The 11648-nt window shown below is 40.7% G+C and overlaps 1 protein-coding gene across 1 annotated transcript; it reads left to right on the top strand.

The window, feature by feature from the left end:
* The first annotated feature begins 468 nt into the window (after positions 1-468).
* Positions 469-10946, top strand: LOC140282833 (uncharacterized). The gene is made up of 14 exons (XM_072377408.1): positions 469-660; positions 963-1163; positions 2232-2600; positions 3985-4185; positions 4829-5197; positions 5827-6165; positions 6258-6638; positions 7087-7289; positions 7471-7572; positions 8623-8715; positions 8837-8947; positions 9120-9243; positions 9715-9966; positions 10086-10946. The coding sequence occupies exons 1-14, from the start codon at positions 570-572 to the stop codon at positions 10910-10912; spliced, it is 3663 nt and encodes a 1220-aa protein (XP_072233509.1). The 5' UTR covers positions 469-569; the 3' UTR covers positions 10913-10946.
* Positions 10947-11648: the final 702 nt, after the last annotated feature.

The following is an 11648-nucleotide window of genomic DNA, read 5'->3' as shown; positions in this document are numbered from 1 at the left end:
TTATATCCCACAATTTCTTGCGACTGCAACGCTGAAAACAATGCTCTGCTATATTTACACTCGTACCAACTGTGATTTTCTTTCCTTTTTTAAGAAGGAATCTTCATAATAAAGTTATATTGCATAGGATATCTTATTGTAGTAATATGATATAAATTGTCTCCATGTAACAACGTGATGAGAGTGTGTTAGATGGGATGTTTAAAAAAATTGGTCAAACATAGAGTTTTAATTATGTAAACCCACATCACACCTTATTAAAAATGTGGTCAGATTTTCCTAAATTCTGACCAGTTTATCTAATCCGTAACGTTTCAAACTCGATAAAGGACTAAGATCTCATGTTAAGATCTCGTTATTAATATTTATTTTTTTCATACGACCAACGGTCCACTGACCGGCTCAGGTCTTATGACGTCACATAAGCGACGACAAAAACGGAGCGCCATTTTGAAAAAAAAGTGAAAACATTAGTCCTCTCGTTAGACGCAGAAGCCAAAAAAAAAGAACATTTAAAGAGCAGCGTAACAGCATTGAGGATTTGAGAAAGTGGTAAGACAAACTTTACCATGAGTGACATACCTGCTGCTGCCCCGACAGGCAACACGGACCAGTCAGGCACTATGATACTTGAACTAATGATTTCAGATGTGGGAACAGGTACGTGTTATTGCAAGCATGTTGGAGCAAACTTGATGTAAGTGCAGTTTGAAGCAAAACATTTACCTCAAGTTACAGTTAATGTCATAGTTATGGACGGTGTTCTAGTTCACGGAAAAAAACAACAAAGCAAAGCAGAAAATACTGGGCAAACTCATGTATTATTTACTAAAATGCAAACAGCTGACGCAACGTGGATTCTAACTGCACTGGTTGCCTTAGGATGGTATTATTAAATATATGTGTCTGTAGGCACACAGGTTGACAGATGATGGTGCATATAGATACTTTTTCTCTTGCAGATCCACCTACGGTAACACACATTCCTGAAACCCCCGGCACACCTTTCCCAACACACTGTCTCACAGAAAACTCTCATCAACCCAGTTTCCTCTCTATTAAACTAGAAGACTGTGAGGCTCCTTCTACAAGCACCACACTGGCCTCCACTTCAGAGCAGACATCAAACATGTGGTCACCCATCTATGTAGGGAGGAGAAAAGGTGAGTACAAAGTGTGATTAAAAAGTCCAGAGACTACACAACTTGGAGGAAGAAAAAAAAAACTAAACTGTGACTATGCTTTGCTCCAAGAGCTCCTGTCATGCTTTAAAATTTACCTGAAGTTCTGTTCTAACTACTTGATGTGTTTTTGTGTCTTGCTCTGGATGTCCTTTATTGTTTCAAAACAGTGAACATTGATTTGATTGGCTTTTTGGGAAATAGAAGTTTTTGTGGACATCCGGACATCACTCTAGATCCTGAACCATTAAATCACATGGCACAACACTCTGAATGTTAAAGAAAACGACTGGCTTGATTTGGTCACACCTGATGAGCCTTTTTTGAACTTGGAAACCGTGTGCTTCTCCATTAAAGACTGCTGAGACTTGAGTCTCATTAAAATGATCCATTATAGGTCAGTTTGACACTGAAATTAAGGGAGAGTTTCAAGCATGGCAGGTGCATAGGGAGTGGTGTATGGCAGCTTGAAGTAACTGATGCTTTTTCTGTTTAGACCAAAAGCCAAGTACGATAGGACTTTTGGAAAAGGACCTCAAAAAGTATTCAAAACTGGAGACCTAAATGGATGTGTGTGTTTCTAATGTAGGAACAAAATGTCTGGGTCAGAGGGTTACATCAGTCTAGCATAAAATGCATCTAAGAAGCCCTGTGTCCACAAAGCACTTTTCTTTTCCAGAATAACACAGGCAGCAAAGTGCTTGCTGCTGGTATTTCACCAAAAAATTGCTCTGATATAGCATGCTGTCTTTCAGTGCTGTATTGATTTCTCCTTCGCCTAGTTTGTTGAGTAGAGGTTATGTTGTTGAACGTTTTACGTCACATCTCTAACGTCTTTGTGACAGTGATCACATTTAAATCAGGTACAGCTTCTGACTTTTCACCAGTATAGTCCCTGAACTTTTGATATCAACTTGTAGAGTGCAGCAGTGGAGCCTAATTTATTTTTAATATGTATTCTTTTATTAGGGTTTAAATGCAGATCATTGTGGGAGGGCTTTCATCTGTTTCTGTGATGTGACAAATTCTGCTCTTTTGCCTCTTTCACAGACAAGCCCACATGTAGTTGGTCAAAAAAGGAGGTCCTTGCATTGTTGACTTATTGGTCAAATCCCGCTGTTCAGCAAGAGCTTCTCCGAAATGTGAGAAATAATGCCGTTTACAATAACCTCAGTGCCAAACTGGCATCGCTTGGATTTCACAAAACAGCACAGAAATGCAAGGAGAAAATAAAAAAGCTGAAGCAGGACTACAGGAGAATCAAAAACAGTGATCACTTGGATGGGGGAAAGACTATATGGTTCGACATTATTGATGAAGTCCTCAGCTCCCAGGCTGCATCATCAAAACGTTCAGGAACAGCAAAATCTTCCTCAACAGAGCCCATTCAGTCAGCTGTGTTGGATGTGAACACTGATAGTAAGTGGAAATTTAACTAAAACTTGTTTATTTCTGTCATTTTTTTTTGTTTTCCCATTATGTTCAAGTACTGCAACTCTAAGGCATATTGTCAGGGTGTAAGGTTAGTCTGTCACAAGGCCGGTATACGTGGCGACATAACCAAGTATTAAGGATCTTAGCTGCAGGTATCTAAGGTGAAGAGAGTGGCAATTCAGTTTGTTCAAGAGGGGGAGAAAGTTAATAAGACAATAAGGAGGCAAGGCAGCTTAGAAGATGCTTGTGATTGGGAGATGCAGGCAGATTTAGGAGGAAAGCTTGTTGTTATCTAGGAAATAGCCTCTACAAATCTAAGGCCTGATATAGTCTTGTGGTCTAAGAGTCTGTTTCATAGAGCTAACTGTTCCTTGGGAGGCATTAGTGGCAAAAGCATATGAAAGGAAAAAGCTTAAGTATGTGGAGTTGGTGCAGAAGCAGAGCAGCGAGGATGGAACGTTAGGATCTGTCCAGGGGAGGTAGGTTGTAGAGGATTTGTTGCAAAGTCTGTTGTCTCATTGTTGAGGGAGTTGGGTGTAAGTGGACAGAGTGTGAGGAAAATAGTGAAGGAAATGTCAGATGAGGCAGTAAAGTCCAGTCAGTGGATTTGGATTAGAAGGAGAAATAGTAGCTGGTGGCCCAGCAGGGGGAGCACTTAGGGTAAACAGACTTTTGGAAGAAGTAAGGAAGAAATCCTGTATTTAAGTGGACAGTGTGGCCCATGTGAGCCTTTTGAAACTAGGTGGCCATTTTAGGTAAGTTGGCCTGTATAGCCTTGTTTTTCCTGGCATTTTTAGAGATTGTAGGACTGCTTAGGTGAGTTTTTCTGCTGAATCTGTGTGTCTTGCCCTGCCACCACTTCTGGCACCCTCTATACTTGGGGCGCCCACCAATCGGAAGGTCTGTTGTTCGACTCTGGCTTCCCCGGGCTACATGTCGAAGCGTCCTTGGGCAAGACACTGAACCCCACGTTGCCTCCCAGTGTATCATTGGGGGTATGAATGTGTGTGAATGATTAGAAAAGCACGTAGTTAAGAATTTTAAGACGTGCTGTATGAGTGTGTGTGAGTGGGGTGAATGCGGCATGTAGTGAAGCGCTTTGAGTGGTCAGTTAGACTAGAAAAGCACTATACAAGTATAAGTCCATTTACCATTTATACTTTCATTACCCCCTACCCGAACCAGGGTTTGAATCCCCACCCCGCTATGACCGGTGTGCAGTTGTTGAGAGGCTGGAGATGGTTTTTTATGATGATTTATTAAAGTTATTGTTCTTGGCGTGGATGAGTGCTTGTTTCCTGTTCTCTCAATAACATTGACGTTTTCCATTCACTTAACAATGACCCTTCATTTATTTTTTTTCTCGCAGATTCTTCTATTAACACAAGCAGCCTTGAAACCCGCATTATACCTGGTTTAGAACCTTGTCCAACAGAGAAACCAAAGGAACCAGATTACTACTTCATTACAGTAGATGACTATGGTGCTCCTTCTACGAGCATCACAACAGCCTCCACAGCAGCGCAAGCATCATCCTTGTGCCACTCTAGCCATATGGAGAAGAGAAAATGTAAGTACAAATAGTGATCAAAGAGTGCACCTATATAGAAATCATAGTAGCCACCCTGTGCAGCGATCTTATGCACATGCTTTGAAAGCTGCCGGAAGTTCTGATCTGATTATATGAAGGTTTGTAACTCCCTGGACCTCTTCTCCTGTGGCAAAATAGTAAACCGTCAAGTTGAATTTGGGAAAGAAAAAGTAACAGAGAGCCACATCTACGGGAATGAGCCAGTTGCACGAGCAAGGCTTATGATGTTATAGCGAAAAAAGGAATAAATAAATACCAGTTTCAGCATGGTGTGGTGGCATAATTGCACATGCCACAGTTCAGACTGTTTGTACCAAATGTACCTCGTCAAAAAACTTTCTTCAACATTAAATGTAGAAGAAAACCCCAGATGATTGGTTGAACTGACCTGATGCGCCCTCTTTGGCCTTGGAGACTGTGGTCGCTTTTACTGAAGACTGCTGTTATTCTCTTGTTGTAAGACCGACTGATCTCACCAGTGTTTAATGCTTTACATTAACGTTTGGCCAGTTCATCACAGATTTTGATGCTTTTTTTTTCTGCACATGTCTGAGGTTCATGGTGAAACCATCAAAACCATGTCATGACTTGACAAATTCTGCTCTTTTTGCTTCTTTCGCAGATGAACACACGTGTAGTTGGTCTAAAAAAGAAGTCCATGCATTGTTGGCTTATTGGGCAAATCCCGCTGTTCAGGAAGAGCTTCTCCGAAATGTGAGAAATAATGCCGTTTACAATAGCCTCAGTGCCAAACTGGCATCGCTTGGATTTCACAAAACAGCACAGAAATGCAAGGAGAAACTAAAAAAACTGAAGCAGGACTACAGGAGAATCAAGAACAGCCAGCACATGGGTTGGGGCAGGACTGCATGGTTTGGCATTATGGATGAAGTCCTCAGCTCCCAGGCTGCATCATCAAAACGTTCAGGAACAGCAAAACCCCCCTCAGCAGAGCCCATTCAGTCAGCTGTGTTGGATGTGGACACTGATGGTAAAGTGAAATTTAACTTAAACCAATTAAATGTATATCTTACGATTGTTTATTACTGTAAATACCTTTTTTTATTAGGGCAATTTCAGACAAGCAACATAAGGGAATGTTGATTTTTATGATGCTCTATGCTCACAATCTAGTGTTGGAACTACGTTTGAATCATCCTGAGCTTCTAGCTTGTTTTATTGATGGATAATAAAAAGGATACGGTTTTTACATCTTACTGAGTTCTTCAAGGCCTCATTTTTGGTGACTACATTGGAGTTACCTCATAGCTCCTTATTAGGACCGTTTAAGTCTTCAGCTTCAGTCCCTTCTCATTCAACATAGAACTCAAAGCTTACGTCTCTAAAAATTCTCACAGATTCAGATAAGCTACAATTCAATGTAGTGAATATTTGATCTATTAGCTTTTAAAAAGACAATAAAGACTAGCATCTGGCTTTTCTGTCGGATTTCCCCTGTCTTTAGATTCTTTGACCCTCACTAAACTTATTAAACTTTTCAGTAATAAAATTATTAGACAAAGAGCGAGGCACTCAAACCCACTGTACTTTGAATATCAACATTATTATTTGTGTGTAGTCCCTTAATTTTCTTCTCTATATTCTGATGTTTTCCCACAGATGAAACCCAATGGTTGCCTGATGAAGTTCAAGTGCTCATAACTCTCTGGGCGCAACCGAACATCCAAAAGCAGCTGCTCAGCTCAGAGGCAAACAATCAAGTTTTCATATATCTCAGCAATGAACTGGCTTTGGTGGGGTTTAACAAGACGCCACAGCAGTGCAATCTTAGAGTAAATAAGCTTAAAGAGGAGTATAGGAAAATCAAACAAGTAGAACCACATGAGGATTATAAAAGCGACTGGTTCACTGTTATGGATAGTGTCTTTGGTTCTGATGGTGATGCTTCCAAAGAGGTGGAGTCATCTGCTGTCCTCAAAGCACCGAAATCACCCGAAGGTGAGGATATACATGTCTGAAAACTTGATGACTAGATTTTTAGCTCTTTGACAGGTGTTACTGTGTTATCTCTGTTACATTGCTGTCAACAGATTCCTGTCACGCGGTTTGGACATCCGACGAAGTCAACATGCTGCTCACACGGTGGGCAGAAGAGAGCGTCCAGGAGCAGCTCTGCTCAAATCTGGAAGACGAAAGAGTGTACGCTCAGCTGAGCTCAGAGCTCGCCACTCAAGGTTTTGACAAGACCACCAGCCAATGCAGGACAAAAATAAGACTCCTAAAACAAGAGTATGAAATGATTGAGGAACAGGGAGACTCTGAAAAGCACAAGAGTAGATGGTTTGTCATCATGGATAAAGCCCTTGGTCGCAGCAGGCCAGAGGTAAAGACGAAACTAACAGCTGGAGTCACAGAGTCAGCCAATACGTTCCTGCAGGCATCGCAGCAAGACTTGCCTGAACCAGTGGAAGGTAAAAAAAAAAAAAAAAGAGTATTTCACTTAACAGTGACACAATCTGAATTATCCTGCTTTGGTGAATGATTTTTTCCAGACTGACATGATAGAACTTTGTAGTTACTAAGTAAATTTCCTTACATGTTCCTGGAAAAGTCAACATGCAATAAATCTGTTGTTCTAAAGAAAGAGAGTCTCCATAGCTCTGTGTAAAGGTGAGCTTTGAGCATTTGAGTCAAAGTGGTGTTCTTTGGATAGTTATACTGTGAAACAAGGGCAAAAAACAGGCACAGAAATACTGATTTAAGTCCATAAAGCTTCTTATATGCCAACATGACTAATCTGATAAGTCAATCGGACATTAAAGTTACAAAGTGGTAAATAAAAGCAAATCTTTTTACCTCCATCTGTCATTTGCGCTGTAATTTTGTTCTCTATTTCAACCTTTAATTTCTCATTTGCAGATTGCCGCTTGTCGCTCCCCTCATTGTGCCTTCTGGTTCCAACCCTGCGTCTGATGTGTGCCTTTGCCTGGCAGGTGGTCCAGTGTTGTAATGTGCAGCATTATAAAAAAGTGGAGGAATTGGTGAGATTGGTGACAGAGTTGGCTCCAGAGCTGCTGACACACAGAGAGAGAGTGCAGCTCCTGCTCACACTGCGAGCAAGGGTAAGAGGCAGGGCTGGTTCTCAAGAATCACTGGACTGCAAACTGTAAACTAACCCACGCCAGAGTGGACCGTACCCATATTTCAACAATAAAATAAGGACAATTATTTTTGATGACCATAGCTAAGTGAAACAATTGCAACAGAAATATGTTAATAAGGTCATAAACTTGTCTTTTTCAGTTTGTGCTGGAGTTGTGTCGCAGCACTGCTAACCTGCTGGATGTCCAACCCCACCTGAGGGTCATTCAGGACCTCACTATGAGCTCTGGCTGTGGTCAGGAGGTGGGCCTGTCAAACATGAAGCTAAATGCAGTTTTTCACACTGGTTTGCACGTGTTACCATGCATTTCAAATTAACCCATCGATGCTTACTGCCACAATTAAATGGCACCATTGAGTTGCAACATTTTACATTAAAAGAAGCACAAAAAAAAAAAAATTTCTTTGTCCCGGTTGGACTTTTCACTGTTACTCATCACTTGTGCAGTACATTGAAGTAGCAACTCCTCCCCTTCCCATACTTGAGATGTATATTATTCAGTATAGATTTCTTTTTTTTGCCCGTCATGTTGCCCAGAACAAGCTTTTTCCAGCTTGTTGCACCCCACATAATGATTGATAAACACAAAAAAATCTTTAGAATTCTTTAATAAAGCATTCTTCGTTTAATCCACACAGGGTTGTATAGGTTATTATCCACTCACTTCTTTTTTCTCGAGGCAGTTCTCACCCTTACCCCCTCTTGGCTCCACGGGGGACCCCCTTGGTGTTTAGTTTCAATTCTTGATTCTGAGTTTTTTCTTGCTGCCTTCACTCACTTTGGATTTGCTTTTCTTAGAAGACAAAGTACACCAGTCTCCCCCTGTCAAACACACACAAACAATTGCTCCATTATTTGATTTAATCTCCTCTGTCAGTGAATAATGTAATTGGGTCCTCTATGGAATAACCAGTGTTGCTACTCTACAAGTGGAACCCTGCTTCCTGGTTATATACTTGATCCTTGAAGCCTCCTTCTCCTTCAGACATTGAACATCTCTAATAATATTTTATGTAATTCGTCAGCTACTCGTTGACCTACATGAGATGCAAAAATGTGTTTCTGCCTGTATTGTTGTATATTTAATGAAAATGAAAAACAATACTCCAGCTTTTTTTTCTTTATTGATATATCTAAAAATCGGTTTATTGTGCAACCTAACCATGTATGTTTTTTATGAAACTTGGAATTACTTCTGCATGTTGTTGATGGGACAAAATGCCCCCCCGGAGTATTCTTTGCTATCCGTCGCGCTTATTGTTTCCTTGTTTGTTTTTTACACTGATTGGTAGGAGTTGGAGGAGTTGGAAAATTCAAAGTCGAACTTTGCGGAGGTCGTTTGTGCCTTGCTCGAGGACCCAGAGGAAAGAGAGAGGTTTTTCACGGTCAGACATACTTTTCTAGCTATCATTATTGAATACCAACTTGCAGTTTGTCTCTCTGCTGAGAAAGGGTTGTAGTGATGAGAGAAGAAAGACTGGACACCCTCCTACCTTTTTTCCTCAGGAAGTCTTCCCCATTCACTATGGCCAACAGTATGAAAGCACATTGCAGAGATTAGTGTGGAAATTCATCTCTAGACTTGATAATCTGCTGCCCATCCCTGATATAAAACAGGTAAGCTGCAGAATATGGTCGAATACTGTAAAATCTCATTATATTTGAGTTTTTTCTAGGCTCTTGCATGTTAAAATGAATTGTAAGTTAAACATATATGGTTCTATGTGCACTGTAATTTGAATTCTTCTTACCTTTACATGTTCATATGTGTTTTGTATGCACTGGATAGACGGCAGCATGGCTCAGCACCACCCCCTCTGTTATGGAAGAATGCGGACAACTGGTTTTAAAGCCGGAACAGCTAAAGGCGCTGATTCTTTTCCACGAGCGACAATCGGGAAACGCAAACAAATGTAAATAATTCACTGCATTGGTTAAGTAAATAATTAAAATCAACACACCCCCAAGTGAACATTTCTCCTTAAAAGTTGCTTTTGCTGCACAGAAATTGAAAAAATTGCCACACTGGATATAGGAAAAAAAAAAAGTTTGTTTAGTTTTTACTGTCTTTTAATCAAATTGAGAAACAATAAAAAATCTTTAAAGGAAGAAAATACATTTGTCATAAATCAAAACAGATATTTTGGGTACAGTTGTGTGATCCCATTTAAATGTCATGATCTCAGTGGCTTCGGCAAAATTCCACAAAGAGATCTGAATCCTGTGCTACTGAATTTGATTTATTTCCATATCTATATTGTTTATCAAATATGTTAAAGTCTAGCAAGTATCTGTGAGCATTCATTAACCGTCTTTAGTGCTGCATCAATAAATAAATACTCAAGTTTGGTGATACCGTGTGAAACATTTTTTGTCTCCCACAGGCTCCTCTCAAGCTCAGAACATGTTTTTGCCCACACTCTCTCTTCATCCCAAAGCACCTTCGAAGCAGCTGGCTTCAGAGCAACAGGAAGTGTCTACCTGCAATGAAGACAAGCTGTCTGAACATGGCAAGGATGGAGATACGCCTGAGGAAAAACAAACTGATGACATATCATCCCTTGAGGTCTCTGTGAAAGGAATGGAAGACCTGAAAGATGACCAAAGGGATGACGTGACCATTGCAAACTGTTTAGGTATGCATCCAGTGTAGGACTCACAGCTGTGACAAGAACAGCCTTTTAATTTAACACACACAGTAAAACTTTAATGCCTTACCTCAAACTGTATCTGCTTTTCATCCCGCTTCTTTCAGACTTAAATCACGCGCCAATACAGAGGGATCCCTGCGCAATGTTTTCCTACTCTGACGGCCAAGTGTCAGGACTTCTGAGGCACATCAGAGAAGAGCATCTCATCCAGGAATCCAGTCCCTTTGACGAATCGGGAGAAGACGAGTTCCTTCAGAAAATCCACTCTGAGCCAGACAGTAGTGAGTATTACAGGGAGATCTTCAAGGATGTAGCAACTCCTAACAGCCACGTTAAAACACACGGTCAATCATTCCAGTGCAACAAGTGTGATAAGAAGTACGCCTCCAAGGCGTCCCTGATCGTTCACCATCGGATTCATACGGGTGAGACTCCATATTTGTGTTCGCATTGTGGACAAGGTTTCCGGTCTTCCTCCAACCTTGACTTACACGTCCGAATACATACAGGAGAACGTCCCTACAAATGTCACATTTGTGGAAAGACTTCAATCCAACATCTGGCGAGGCACATGCGCATGCACAGAGGGGAAAAGAACTACCTGTGTACAGAATGTGGGAAGGCTTTTCTCTCCTCTGGGGAGTTAAAGCTACACATGCGCTATCACACAGGCGAGAGGCCTTACACATGCAAACATTGTGGGAAAGGTTTCATCGCAAAGTGCCATTTGACAGTTCATACGCGCCAACATACAGGGGAGAGTCCGTATCGGTGCTCGCTGTGTCCGAAATCCTTTCCCACTTTGAGGGCACAGAAAAAGCACCTGAAGATCCACTCGAACAAGAAGTCTTTCCAGTGTTTGAAGTGTGGAAAAATATTCAGGCAAGAGGATACTTTTAAATTGCACGTTGAAACACATGATTTGATATAAACTAATATAAATAATAAAGCTACCATTCCAAAAATAGTTCAGTGCACAACAGCATTGCTGTGACATGACGAAAGTTGTTTATTACCAACTGAAGGAGTTTTTAAGTCAAAATAAAGGAAAATGTTTTTCTTTGTTCAGACGAAGCATGCTGTCATTTAGAGTCTGAGTCAAGCAGAAATAAATCTGCCCTCTGAGTTTGTCACATCACAGACTTATGTGTCATTAACCAACCAACTAAAACGATCAAGGAAATAAAAATAGGTTTCAAACCCGCAGGACAAAAAGCAGAGCTCTCAGGTGCTGGGGTTGTGTCTGCTGAAGGGGGCTGTGATCTTAAACCTTCCCGGAAAATCCTGATGGAAACAGAACACTGATGGGAAAGTGATACCCAGGGAGATTTATTTTTAAGGAGGTACACACCTGGACTTGTGATTCTATTACAGATTGAAATGTCTATTAAAAAAATTCAAATTAAATATTTTTTCTTTTTGTCAAAATGTCAGCAGGAGCTGAAATTGTCTTTGTTGCTTCCATCTGTTTCCTGTATTTATCTGCAATCCCTGCAGCTTGAAGGAGACTCCATATCTGCTTCTCCAATGCAAGAGAGTTGCACTCATTTATGCACTCAGGCAACAATTCTGTATTATCCCCACCGTGGAGGAAAGACGACACTATAGTTATTATATAACTTTTATTGAGATGCATTGATGCCGTTATAAGAATAATTCCTTATATG

Source organism: Leuresthes tenuis, unplaced genomic scaffold (assembly GCF_036924035.1).
Source record: "Leuresthes tenuis unplaced genomic scaffold, fLeuTen1.0.hap1 SCAF_23, whole genome shotgun sequence".
In the NCBI taxonomy this organism is placed as follows: Eukaryota; Metazoa; Chordata; class Actinopteri; order Atheriniformes; family Atherinopsidae; genus Leuresthes; species Leuresthes tenuis.
Note: the sequence above shows the minus strand (reverse complement) of the source record. Positions and strands in the feature narration are given on the sequence as shown.